Genomic DNA, 13591 nt, shown 5'->3' with positions numbered 1-13591 from the left:
CGTTTTTATGACAAAAAAAATTACTGGGAAAGGAAATCTGAAAATACTAATGTTGTATATTGTGTGCGTGAATTGAATGAATTAATTTATGAAATATCTGTGATGCTGTTACATTCACTACTAGCTGAAGAAATGGAGACTATATCGCTGCCAAAAAAACAAATCACCCGCAGGACTGTGAACACCGGTTTTATTTCATGCCAGGAAAGGCACATTCATACACTGAATCCATTTCTGATAGAATATATAATGTTATATGCATCTACGTCAAAGCAGTGCATATATTATGAGTCCCATGAATAAATGCAACAATAACATTAACACAATTTGTTAACCACAAAAAGATATAGCACATATGAGCACTGACATTTGTATATGCACACTTTTAGCATAAGAGGAAGTACATGTGCACCCTGTTATCCATACAGTTTTACTGACCTTTTACACCGAAGGAGACATACAGTACATTGCATCAGCAGCACTTGTTGGTTTTTGGAAAGTCCATAGAGAATATATAATATATTTGAGATGTCTGCGCCAAGTCAGTTGATTTCCACTCTATGTCTCTCTATTTTGTTCCAGTTGCATAAGACTAGTCATATTCAGCATCCTGTCAAAATGCATATATAACAGACCAGCATGGTCAGTACAAAAATGTACCCCCTTTTTTTTTTTGTTACAGGACTTTCTCTTTTGGCTGACCCATGTTTGATTTTAAGCTTTGGACACCCAGTCTGATATCCAACGATTTACATATTTTGCTTCTCAAAACAATATATCCAGTCAACACATACTCCCAGTCAGGGAGCATATTAGACTGTGCTTTTATTTGCAACTTACTGTCCCACTATGAGACAAAGTAGCATCCATGAATGAATGAATGTCTTTTATTGAGCGTAATGTTTAGCTAATGTTTTTTTCTGTCTGACACTATTAGATAAATAGCAGGGACTGGTGAGTAGCAGGGGCTACACACTCAGCAGCGTAAAGCAGCCAACACAACCACAGTTTGTTATGGCAGTTGATGTTATTTCAAAATAAAGGCAAACTAATACTTCCACATCAAAAGGAACACTTATTTGATTAGCGAGAAGTGCACAGGGATTATTTCAATATGAGAATATATTGCAAGTGTCTCACACAACCCTCATACCGTTTCATATTCTGAAATCATGCAGGGCCTCAGTACTTTGTATCCTTAGGCTATGATATACTACTGCAGAAATAGCTGCTAGAATAAAGGAGGAGAACCTTTTGGCATTAATGTTTGCTTGTATCTGTTTTTTGCAACCAGTTCACATAAATCTCTCATTGAATATTACTGAATTTTCATGCAACTATGACTCGATGAATTGATTACATTGTGCTTAAGATAGAAACACATAGCTTTTTCGATTTGGATTTTATATTAGAGTTTAGTATATGAAATATATAATGCGGAAATTTGGAAATAGATGAGCCAATTGCATTGACGGTAGTTGTGAGTCTTCATGTTGAGATGGTGTACACCGCACACTGTATGGATGTGGTTAACAGGTGGCTGGAATGCAGGTGAACCATACATTTTTGCCATGATGTTATTTATATTCAACTAAATACAGTGGGAGTCCCACTACCATCCAGACAGTGATAATTAACAACTGTTTATCAACACTTGAGATGTATTATTAGCTGTCCTTCACCTTCACTCTGGCAAATCAGATCTGCAATTCCTCCATTCACTGCACACCATTTAGCTGTTACTGGCCATTTTGTAAAGGTACTACATAAGCTCTGCACTGCTTTACAGAATATGAAAGGTGAGGGAATTCACACACCATTTCATGGATTTTATGCCTTTTGCATCTTGTAGTAGTCAGTTCTTCGCCGGACACATTTCACACACTCATCACAAATGGACATAGTCCTCTGGGTGTTTCGTTTTGCAAACACGAGGCCATGGAGCACAAACTGGTATCAAAAAGCGAAGCAGAAGCTGGCTGTGTATTTGCATCCATTCTCCTCTTCTTTATGTCCATTCCATCGTTCTCTGATCGGCACCAGGCCTAAGTCCCTCTTTATCTCGGAGCAACAGTGGCCATCTGCATCCTTAAGATGTGGCCCTGTTTATAACAGCTCTCAGCCTGGGAGCAGCCTTAAGAACACACGCCACAAAAGGCCTTCCACATGGTTCCGTACTCAAACCCGACTCCTCGTTGGTTATTTGTCCATAGACTTGTTCATTTTCAGTGTGTGGAGAGTGTCACAGAGAGCTGTGTCTGTCTTGCTGCTGTCTTTTCTGGACATGTCAGGCTCCCATAGAAAGAACTCGTGGAGGAGGGTGTTGACGGTATCGGGGCACTCCATCATGACCATGTGACTTCCCTCCTCAATGACTTTTAGGAATGCAAACAGGAGGATCTAGAGAGGGAGCCGGAAATGACAAAACATTACAATAGGTAATACTATGGCGCAAGCAGGGCGTTTCATAGTAAGTCAGCACTCATTCACATGATATGAAGATGTACCTCTGCCATGCGCTGGTCCTCATCCATGGGCACAAACTTGTCACACATGCCATGAACCAGGAGGATAGGCACAGTGAGCTCGGCATGGTAGACCTCGTCCCCCTCAGGCCAGTACTGGCCACTCATCATGGCTCGCAGGACAAATGGAGACACGTTGAAGGCATTGCCCTGCTTCAGCAGCTGCTTTTCTTTGGCACCCTGACGGGCAAATCCGGCTCTGATGGTTAGAAAAAGAGAGACGGCTATGTTTTAGGTTTTTGTGACATCAGCGAACAATGCTGTTTTGTCACCGGCGAGAGAAAGGACTGTCTCTGGTGTCATAGTGACACCGTACAAATGCAGATCTTACTTGAGGAAGCTCCAGGCCAGACAGGGTGACAGACAGTGTAGGACGCAAGATGGCAGCTGGAAGATGGAGCATAGGCTGGGCTCCAGAGCTGTGGGGCCCCCTCCGTTGATCATCACCACCTTATGGACTAGATCAGGATATTCGTGGGCTAGGAAGGTGCAAAACGACACTCTGGAAGAGATATAATGAGATGCATTAACAGCAGCATGTAAATCACTACTACATAGATGGGTAGATCAATAAGGCGAATGATTTTGAACAAAAGTATTGTCACAAATCCTCACCCATATGAGTGGCCGATGAGAATGTTGCGTTTACGAGCATATCTCTTAAAGATGGCACGAAGGTCCTCTGCAAGAGCGTAAAACGTATAGGCTGCTGCAATCTGTGGGGCAGTGCTGGCTCCGTGGCCCGCCAGGTCGGGCGCAATGACCTCGTAGCCCAGCCGAGAGAAGAAGTCCAGTTGGCTGCCCCAAATGTCCAGGGAACCTCCCACGCCGTGCACAAAGAACAGCGCTACGTCCGAGTGTGTCCCTTTGCAGCTCGAGATCACCCTCGTCGAATCAATTTGCACCGTGCGCTTGGGCTTGCGGCGGCGGCGGCGTGGAGGTGGAGCGGGTTTCTGTTCCCCAAGAGGTAGAGTAACCGGAGGGGGGACGGGGTTGGGGTCTGGAGAAGAGGGCATTTCTTTGTAGTCAGCCAGCTCCACCTCCACAGTGCTGCAGGGCTCCAGATCCCCGTCCTGACACTGCAGGATCTCAGAGTGCAAAACGTCACCGAGATTCTCAATCACCAGCTGCCCGTTGCGATAGACTGTGATCTTCCTTTTGCAGTGGACGCTGCTGCCGGTTTTGCTCTGGTTATAATCCACAGGAGAGACCTCATCATCATCACCATCCATCCTCTCTTTGCCTGCCACTTCCGTTACTACGGGCTGACGCTCGGGGATGATGTGCCGCACTCGCAGGACTCTCCCAGGTTTCACCTCCACAAACTCAAAACCATCAGAGGGCTCCGACGACTCCAGGGGCAAGACCAGACTGGCAGCCTTCCCAGTCAGGCAGCACAGTATCCCTTCAGCAATGCTGGTCAGCATGGTGCTTCCCTGCATTAACATCACACAGACAGAACAAAGCAGATCATCAGTCAGATGCTTCATTGCAAAAGTACAAAATGGTTATGTCATTTTTTTCACTTTCAAACACAAGCATTATAAATGTTTTCAGGTGGATTTCCTGTTGCAGTGCCTGTGAAGGTCAACGGCTCAGCAGGAAGAAATTGGCTACCAGCTTGTTTCCTATAAATTTGGAACCAAGCTGTTTCCTAGCAACAAAGTCAGAATGAAACAGACTTCTTCATCCTCCAGCATCAGACCACAGCCATCGCAGAGTGAAATGAAACCCACCTAGAGCGAGGGCACTTCTCTTTTAAACAGGCTGCAAACTGCGATGCAAATTCAAAAACAGCCGGGCGTAAGTGCGTCTCCGATCAGCTCGATCGAACACACTCACCTGGGTGACAAAGCAGCTTAACATCCAGCGGTTCTAAGTTCATGAACTGACACCATGAAAGAGTTCTACAGTTTCAATGTCAGCGAGGACCGACCAGACACATGCCCAGATTATTATTAGCAAAAAAAACTAAGTCACATTGATGTGTGCTAATAATAACCCCTGCTTTTCACACGGTCAGAACCAGGATGTATAGAAATAGAAAATGCCAGTCGGCATGACTTTACATGCATGTGAACTGTATGTCTCACAGTATGACAGTGGTTTTCCAAGCTGTAATGCAAATCTACATTTCGTAATTGTACAAAAAAAAGCATCACTAGTCTGCACTTTTCATACATAGCGTACGCAGGCTGGTTATCTCTAGGAAACACGAGTGGGAAGAGTCACATCGATATGGTTGCTTATGGCTTTATTCTTTCCTGGCTAAACAGACTGCAGTTACTGCACATTACTGCCAAGAGAGCAGATGTCACATGACTGCACATAGCATATTATAAGACATGTAGTTTGTATCATGGCTTCAATCACGCTCCTTAATACCATTAATAAGAATGCATAACAACAAGGCATCTTCAGATGCTGCGGAGCAACAAGATAAAATGGATCATTATTAATTCACTATAGGGTGATTACTCATCATACTTGTGACTTGCGGGGATGCCTTTTCATTGCTTTTCTTGATCGTGGATGCATGTTTGTTCTGATTTTTCTCATGAAATAGAGAAAAATGGGGGGAATGGAGCTGGTTGACCTAACCCTGGCACATGAGGATTCATATGTGTATGTGTCTGTGTGCATTGGCGGTGTGTTTGTTGGTGGCAGAATGGTCTGAAGGTCAGTACACCAAGTGCTATCCAGTTACACCCTGGAGCCAAGTGAATGTTGACTGGGAGGCCCATCAAACATCCAAATGGGGCATCGAAGTATCAGTTCTGCTGCAGCGTGCACTCATTATTATCCATCCATCTATCCAGTCAGCCATCCAGCCAGACATCTATCCAGTCAGCCAGCCAGCCTGTATATATCTATTTCCTATAGTTCCTCAATTTAGAAGCCATTATTCCATTTAAATATGAACCAATCAGTTGTTCCATATCAGAGTGACCCATGATGAGGTGAAGGTGTCCACCGAGGAAACTCCTAAGAGGTGGAGGTCGCTCGTGGTATCGGGGAACATATTGACAATATAACAGGATGTCACCTATAATCTTATTTAGCAGTTTGGATGACTTTGGCATAGAGGACAACTACATTCAGCACTAACTAACTGCAGTGTCATTTAAATCAGAGATTTTCCTGACCTATATCGCCATCTGAATGTGCTTATAAGGGCTGCAAGTGCAAGTAACTTACCACAAGCCCTGAAGTCAAACAAACTGAAGGTTACTCATCCATGCACATTTCTTGTCTTTATTGCATAATATGTAGGTTGATCTGTCTGCCAAGTCTTACGGTAACACACATTTGGTACACAGTGTGCTGCTCTATTTCCATAACACAGTACAGCAGCCCAGGCACTGTCTAATGTGCAATCTGCACATCAATATGTGTATATTTGCAAATTAGATCATTATCACCTATTGTATTTTTCTGTTTAAGGCCATAAGGCCAAGCATATTACTCCAAAATCACAAGTCATAAACAACAGAAGGGGGCTATAATTTGACGTACACCATTGCATATTATATCGTTATGTTTCACAATAAATAAAATCAAAGCAAACCCATTTTTACAAGTGTTAAATATTGGCCCAATTAATAGCGTCGCATCACAAAAAAAAAAAAAAAAAAACAGTCTGTTGTGGAGGGCCATAATTGTTGCGTGTATATTATTGATGAATCTATTATTTTTGCTCTGTCACAGAACAAATGCATGCAGTCGTTGTGCAGCTGTTTATTGATGCTGAGGGCTGCATGTTGCAATAACATCAGCTAATTACGACAACACGATGCAATAAAGATCGATTGCTTACCTGCAGAATTATTGATGATGAAGGGTGATTAGAAATATGCACCGAAAGATGAGGGCCGACGGGAGTGAACAGAGAAAACGTTGCATTTGCTGCAACAATTTGTCTATGCTCGAGATGCTGCAAAAGAGTCAAATCTTCTTATTGGCCTCATTCGACTGCTCGCACAGGAGCATGAGATGATAAAGCATGCACGCGTGGGGCATCTGCATCTCAATAAGCTACTCATAACGATGACAAACAAATGTGTTTTGGTTTTTTTCCCCCCTCCCTCAGCATCCACTGCGCACTCAGAGCAGACCCTACCCAGCCCCGCTGCCCTTGTATCCGCAGCAGCGACGGCAGTGTTCGGGCATTTTGGCTTGTGAGTGGCAGCGAGGAGGGCGAATGGAAGACGGCTGAGCGGCGAGAGGAGGCCAATGGAGGGGCTTGTTTCCTTGTTGCCAAGGCTGACACAGAATAGCAAAATGCGCGCGCGCGCATGTGTGTGTGGATGCGCGCGAGGGCTTGCGGTCAAGGAGAGTGACAGAAATTATCAAATAAAAAAAGAGTCCAGCTAATTATCTAAAATACATATGCAGCACTCGTTCTCCACCTGTTTTGAACTCTATCACTATAAGCTGACGCCTGCATTCCTGCACGCGTGTTGTGGCCGTTGCTGCGTCACGGAAGGGGGAAATGACCTTTGAGTTTTAACCAGTTAGATAGAGATGCACTGTGTCCCTCTGTTACATTTGAACTGGCGTCAAGAAATCGGTACTAGTGGGACAGTCACGGTGCCTGTCACGGAATCGCCGGCCGTGACGTTTACGGGGCGGAGAGCCTGCGGGCCAACAAACGTTTCTGTTATTGTTTGGTAGCCGGTGTGAATAACAATACCTGCTTTATGTGTATACGTGGCACGCATTAGGCTAGTCAAAAATCATTCATTTCTACAGTATTCCTAAATGACTGTTACTGTTGTATGGTACACACTACAATAAAGATATTTGCTGCGGAAAAACTGGAACATGCTGCAGTGCAGTGATTGATAAATGCAAACATGTTGACGTTTTTCAAGGGAGACTCATTGCAAATTAAATGTGTTTGAAATCTAAGTGTACGTGTTGAGCTGTACGATTGAACTTGCATTAATACATTGTGAATCGTTATAGTACTGTAGTACTAGTAGTACTGTCTCTACTGTTCAACAACTTGAGTTTGCTAAGTGTACCCTGTGGGTGTCTTCTCAGGCAGCGAGTCCTGTCAGACGTAGACGGATCCCATTGCTTACCTAGTTGCATATCTCCCGGTTTGCGGAGACTACTCGTACCATGCCTGTCAAAGTTAGACCCGTTATCCTCGCCAGTAAACCGTCTTAGGCCTATATATGAAACGTTATGGTGTCGATCGGTAAAGTGCGTTAACGTGTAACCTGCAAAGCCGTACTCAGGGCGTAAACACGTCAACTCAGCAACAAGCCTTTCAGTTGGCTGAGCCGTCTCAGCCAATCATTTAGCCTCATATACGCAGGGTGGCTGCTGGCAGACCTGTGACTTTCACAGCTTTCATGCTCGTCTCGACTGTTTACATATCTGTATAAAGATGAACGTTTTACGGTCGTATTGCTGCCGACTGCGTGGAACCAGCAGTTTCACCGGGTAACGTTAAACGGAGTCAATACATTGTTATGTCGGTGTTTGTTTACGGTGCTAACACCGGCTAATAGCTAACAGTGCGTTAGCAGCGTGGATACGTGATCATGGATGTCGTTGAAAATGATATTTAGTTAGGTGACGCCTAATTCAATTATAGCTTAATGGCCAGTAAATTACATAACATCACGGACGAGTGTATGGATTAACATATGAAGACAGTATTTTCTGTTATTGATAGTTAAGGCTATTAATGTGAGTTAAATTAGCAGTTAAATGTGTTTTCATTCTGCATCACTGTGTCGACACCAGGACACACACATAGGTAGCAGCACCATAACTGTAATACAGGATGATGTAATAGTGGCATAATGTTGATATTAAAGAATAATATAGTATTATATATTGTTTCATAACATCTCTTATCTGTCATCAGCATTGCTGGAGGGAACCTCGATGTGACTGGCAACTCTCACCTTAGATTATTCAGCAACTGGATTGTGCCCAGAACAGCTGCAGGACCTCTGACTTCCAAATGTGGACCACTTTCTGCCCAAGCGGAGGGCTCGGGAGTCTTCCAGCAGCTCCCCTGGCAATATAATCAAGTGCGGACAAGGAAGAGGGGCACAGAGTATCAGCCCAAGAACATCAAGCGCAAGAGGACCCACGGCTGGATCAAGAGAATGAGCTCACAAGGCGGCATCGAGGTCCTCCTGCGGCGCATGTTGAAGGGACGGAAATCACTCTCACACTGAAGGATCCTGTTGGAAATCCTGCGAGACATTCAGAAAAACAGACGTTGGTTCAGTAAAGCTGCCGTCACCCAGGATGCTAAGCAAACCTTGTGTATTGGGTTAACTGGTGATACTGGATGTGGGTTGGGTTTGGCTTTTTCTGCATTAATGATGGGTGGGAGGGTGAAAACTGGACTTTGACAAACAAGTTGCATTTGCCTTGGGTAAAAAAAATCCTAGTAGTTTCACCCAGACATTTGTTTTTATCCATAAAGTATGTTTGTAACAGTTATTTGTCATCAGATGTTTGGATTTCTTTCTTTTTTGCTTGTATGAAGTTATGTGATCAGTGTTGTCTTAGTTGTTCTCATATCAAAACACCAATTGTGGTTGACTTGGAAATAAAAAACACCCTTGCAGAATGTAACTGTATTTCAAAGATGCTTTGTGGAGGAATGGTTTCTCATTTGTTGCCTCAAGAGACAAAGTTTTATCCCTCAAGGTTTGTGCCATCTTTTGTTTATGACAAAGTGGATCCTTACTTACATCCGGCAGGGTGACCTTTCATTTTCAGGCCAAACGAGGCTTGAACATGAGAAGTTGTGACAGCTAAAAATCAGACAAGAAGAGAAATTGAGGCATTTGTTGTTTGTTATCTGCCCGAATAACACAAATGTGATAAATATTATAATATGTGTACAGAGTGCCATAAGCAGGTGGCAAGCAAACATCCATGCTGAGTTTGGGCTGGAAGTCCTGAGGTCAAAATGGAAGAAACCTCCAAAGGTGGTTGAGAATGACAAAGCTAAGATCCTGTGAGACTTCCAGATTCAGACTGATAAACCGGACCAGACATCGTTGTAGTGGACAAACAATAGAGGACAGCATTAGCTATAGATGTAGCTATCCTAAGTGACAGCAACATCAAGAAGAAGGGAAATGAGAAGCTTGAAGATGTGGAGAGTAAAGGCATCAGTGGTTCTGGTGGTAATCAGAGCACTCAGGGTTTTAACCCTCAGAACTAGGACAGTGGTTCCAGCAGATTCCAGACCAACATCCATGTGACCATTTGTGTGTGTGCCACTATTCTATACTGTTCTAATTATTCAGTTGACCTACAGAATAAGCATTTAACCATTAACTGCTACAAGTTGTACCCAACGGACATTAAGATATTAATAATGATTAATAATAAGTAATAAACCTGATTAGTAATTACTTGTGACATTTAGACATGGTTTTCAAGGTAATAATTGTGTTCTAGAGTAGTAGCTGCTGTGCTATAGTTCATTTTTTTAATATATAAAATCAGTTTTTGTAACGTGGCTGGCCCTTCCGCTCAACTCTTCCCTTCCGCGCAGCAGCAGCAGGTGAGACATGCATAAATATACAACGCACATGGAGAAGGACATGCTGTAGAAAGTAATCGGTGGTGTTTTCATCGGCGCTTCACGCCACAACTCCCCCTCGCCTTGGGGAGACTGCTCTGTTACATAACCACCTTCTAGCCAATCACCGCATTGCCTTTTCGCCTCGTCACACAGCTACCACCGTTCAACCAATAACGTACGTCGACTCTCGGAAAGGGACCGCCCCCGAGCAGACGAACAACAAAAATGGAGTTGTGAACTAGTAGCAAGTTAGCTTCCAAAGGACGTTCAATTTCAGTTTCTTTTATGTAATTACCTTTACGCAAGTGGACGTTTCCAGCGGTTTGAAGTGGTGTGATGCGATCGCACCACGGTCGCACCTAGTTCATAGCCTTATAGTAGTCGTAAGACGCCGTCGAACTGGTAAACAAACCGGTGTCGTGGCTACGACAAAGACAACAAGGCTTAGTAGCTAGGAAGCTAAAACAGTAGCATCTGTTCTTCTTCACTCCGGCTAGTTAACGAACGACGAGGACGACGAGGACAGAAATGGAGAAGGTAACGTTAGGTTCACTGTTGTTTCTTTGCCCGGCGTTAATTGTGTGTGAAGAGGTGTTAAATTATTGGTTCTCATTGGCTTCGACGTACATGTTGCTTAACGTTACGTTACTATGATACTCTCTCACATTACCGCCACGTTATCTACTTGAATGTACTACTGCTACCTACCTAGCTATGGCCATGGTAGTTGGTCTTACCACCCGGAAGTGTTTTGCTCATGTTTTTATGTTGTGTTCACAGTCAGATTTCCTGAAGGGACTGCCTGTCTACAACAAGAATAACTTCAGCAGGTTCCATGCAGACTCTGTATGTAAAGCATCAGTAAGTAATCTTAGTTATTACAATAATGTCTGATTTGTGTTATCAGTAATTATGGTCTTTAAAGCCAAGAATTTGTTGTCATATGGTAGAACTGCTTTTTGTCTGGGAAAATGAACATACTGACGTGGATCTCAATATTGTTTTAGAACCGTCGACCCTCTGTGTATCTTCCAACCCGGGAGTATCCATCAGAGCAGAGTAAGTGGGTTGACCTTTACAAATCCTTACAGAGCTGGAGGAACTGCAGCTCACACACTCCCATCTCGGCACACTATATTAGTTATATGTGTAGAAAAGAGAACACATCACGTTTGTTTGCTCAGTAATTATCTCAATGGCATGCTTTCATTAGACAAAATCAGCTCCAGGAGGACAGAGTAGTCATTAATCAAAATGTTAACTCTCTATAAGAACAGCCGGTTTAAACCACTTTCTTACTTTTCTTTTTCATTTTGTCTCTCATGATATAATCAGTGTCTGTGTTGTCTCTCCTCAGTCATAGTCACAGAAAAGACAAACATCCTATTGCGATATCTTCATCAACAGTGGGACAAAAAGGTAAAGAATTTTAAAGCTAGTTAATGTGATTTTAGTTGGTGCCAATTGTATTGTTTGTGAGTATATATCATCTGTTTTTTTATTTTGTGGTTTGGCAAATGTTTCTCTCTTACTTTTGTCAGAATTCGGCCAAAAAGCGAGAGCAGGATCAAGGAGAGGTGGAAAACACGGCGCCTCCACGGAAAATTGCCAGAACAGACATTCGGGATCTGAATGAGGATTCGTGAATCGCGGTGCTGTTGATGCACTCCCAGCAGAGACTGACCTATATAAACAAAATGCACACACAGATGCAGAAAAATATGTTTGCAAACCCAGGCCTTGACACTGAAGCACACAAAGAGTGATACATTTCTGACCACAGCCGGCATGACATTAATCCCAAAAAAAACATTGGTCTTAATGCATTTAACTTCAGATTTCCTCCTTAACCAAAAACTTTTTTCCTCAATTTATTTATTACTTTTCTTCAAAGACACCTCTGCCTCAGATTTCAGTCTTTGTAGTTTGAAAATAACATACATCTACCTCCTTCTTATCCCCTCTGATTTATCTTCACTTCTGCTAACACACCTTTCTTTTAAATATACAGCTCCTTTGCTGCTATTTAAGGGTATACAACTGTAGTTATTCACACAGTCTCTGTGATATGCACGTTTTAGTTTAAATCTATATAAGTGGTCAAGTGGCATGCCATCTTTTGTGGCTCTTACTCCATTAGGAATTTTTTGTTTTGAATGACGGAAATGGACAGTGGTCCATACAAATTTTTACTTTAGCTAATCCTTTTATTTGATTAATGAAACTGAATACAGTAGCCGAAAATAAAACTGCATTGCGTTTGTGTCATGGATGAAATCATCCAGTCAGGGTTTGTTATGGATGATTGCAGAAAAAAAGTGCTGAAAGATATGTTTTCTCCTGATGAATAATGATTTATTGCCTTAAATGGAAGCAAGTGTGTTTTCACTTTGTCTTAGAGAGATCCCTTGGTTTACATTGTTGTTTCAGGTGAAGAAGTGAACCACTAATAAATGGAATGGATGTTAGCGTGTCCACAAAGACACATTCAAGCCATTACAGTCATACTGGAGGATGCAAACTGTTTTTACACAGTATGACCTGCAGATCGTGTAGCCATATGAGTTTGATGCTCGGTAGTTTGAGATCAGCCCACTTTATAAGCAGCGCATGTATCTTTGGGAGTTTGCACACTATTTTACGGAATAGGCGATGAGCACGGGAATGCTTACATAGATCGACATCGAGGAAATGTGCGTTTGGATGTACACGCTTTTGACAGCCAGGATAAATAAACAGTCTGTGTTTGCTGCTCATAAAGTTGGTGACGCTCGTCGTAATGCTTCACAAGTGTTTTATATTTGTACAGTATGTATATTGTGATTGTTCTGACCCTTTTATTAGGTAACAAAGACAATTTCTGTTCTGTCTTCCCTGGGTTAGGCATATTGTTATTTTATTTTGTTTAGCCAATTTGTTCTTGTACATTGGAGGGAGAAAAGCCAGCGTTTGGTTAATATGAACCACAGCATTTTGCTTCATTATCTTTGCACCTATAGAAAGCTCACATTTTCCATGAAGAGGAATCTGCTGCAAATCGTGTTTGCAACATTTTCAATAATGTTCAGCACGACCGATAGTTGCGTCTTTTAATATAAATTTTTACTTGTGTTACATATTGCTGTTCAAAGATTACAACATATATGTGCAGTTTGGCTGCTTATGTAAGTAGAAAACATACTTTAAGTATGAATTTAAACCAGAGACATGCAGTTTTATTTGACCGGGTCTTCATATAAGAGTGTGCTAATTCTACTTTTGTCATAGGGTTCGTATTCTGTCAGCTGACTAGGTTTGGAATGTGTTTATTGTTAAATGCTTTGCTTTTGAGTTCAGTGTATAAATGTATTGTTGTCAATTTCCGATCTCGTTCTTGTATAGATTACACTATGACATACAGTAAAGGCTAACTCATTGTTAACGGCAACATTTGTTTGTGTGGGATGGAAGAAAACTCCCTTATGGCATTTAATGGGCGTAGAAAGTAGAAATT

General features: G+C 42.4%; 2 protein-coding genes across 3 annotated transcripts; one reads left to right on the top strand and one right to left on the bottom strand.

The window, feature by feature from the left end:
• Window positions 1-173: 173 nt before the first annotated feature.
• LOC311011864 (protein ABHD8-like) lies at window positions 174-6775 on the bottom strand. Of its 2 annotated transcripts, none has more exons than XM_084007044.1 (5): window positions 6343-6775; window positions 3141-3961; window positions 2857-3027; window positions 2508-2724; window positions 174-2400 (listed from the first exon to the last, which is right to left on the bottom strand). In XM_084007044.1, exons 2-5 carry the CDS (start codon window positions 3950-3952, stop codon window positions 2200-2202), a joined length of 1401 nt encoding a protein of 466 aa, XP_083863170.1. In that variant the 5' UTR covers window positions 3953-3961; window positions 6343-6775; the 3' UTR covers window positions 174-2199. The 2 variants fall into 2 exon arrangements, with proteins under 2 accessions (XP_083863170.1, XP_083863169.1); XM_084007043.1 differs by lacking the exon at window positions 6343-6775 and adding an exon at window positions 4368-4406.
• A 3539-nt stretch (window positions 6776-10314) lies between these two features.
• LOC311011981 (DET1- and DDB1-associated protein 1-like) lies at window positions 10315-13456 on the top strand. Its single transcript, XM_084007235.1, has 5 exons — window positions 10315-10635; window positions 10879-10959; window positions 11106-11157; window positions 11456-11517; window positions 11640-13456. The coding sequence occupies exons 1-5, from the start codon at window positions 10627-10629 to the stop codon at window positions 11742-11744; spliced, it is 309 nt and encodes a 102-aa protein (XP_083863361.1). The 5' UTR covers window positions 10315-10626; the 3' UTR covers window positions 11745-13456.
• Window positions 13457-13591: the final 135 nt, after the last annotated feature.

The sequence above is a fragment of the Eutrigla gurnardus genome, assembly GCF_963514095.1.
Source record: "Eutrigla gurnardus genome assembly, chromosome: 4".
NCBI classification, from domain to species: Eukaryota; Metazoa; Chordata; class Actinopteri; order Perciformes; family Triglidae; genus Eutrigla; species Eutrigla gurnardus.
This window is presented reverse-complemented; position numbering and strand designations above follow the sequence as displayed.

Bases quoted from the DNA above. Each gene is read 5' to 3' on its own strand.
- LOC311011864 (XM_084007043.1), bottom strand. From the start codon at position 4,391: ATGTTAAGCTGCTTTGTCACCCAG. The intron at 3,962-4,367 runs GTGAGTGTGTTC...ATGTTAATGCAG, and splicing joins TAAGCTGCTTTGTCACCCAG to GGAAGCACCATGCTGACCAG. The intron at 2,401-2,507 runs GTACATCTTCAT...CTCCCTCTCTAG, and splicing joins AGGACCAGCGCATGGCAGAG to ATCCTCCTGTTTGCATTCCT.
- LOC311011981 (XM_084007235.1), top strand. The intron at 10,960-11,105 runs GTAAGTAATCTT...ATATTGTTTTAG, and splicing joins ACTCTGTATGTAAAGCATCA to AACCGTCGACCCTCTGTGTA. The intron at 11,518-11,639 runs GTAAAGAATTTT...TACTTTTGTCAG, and splicing joins ATCAACAGTGGGACAAAAAG to AATTCGGCCAAAAAGCGAGA.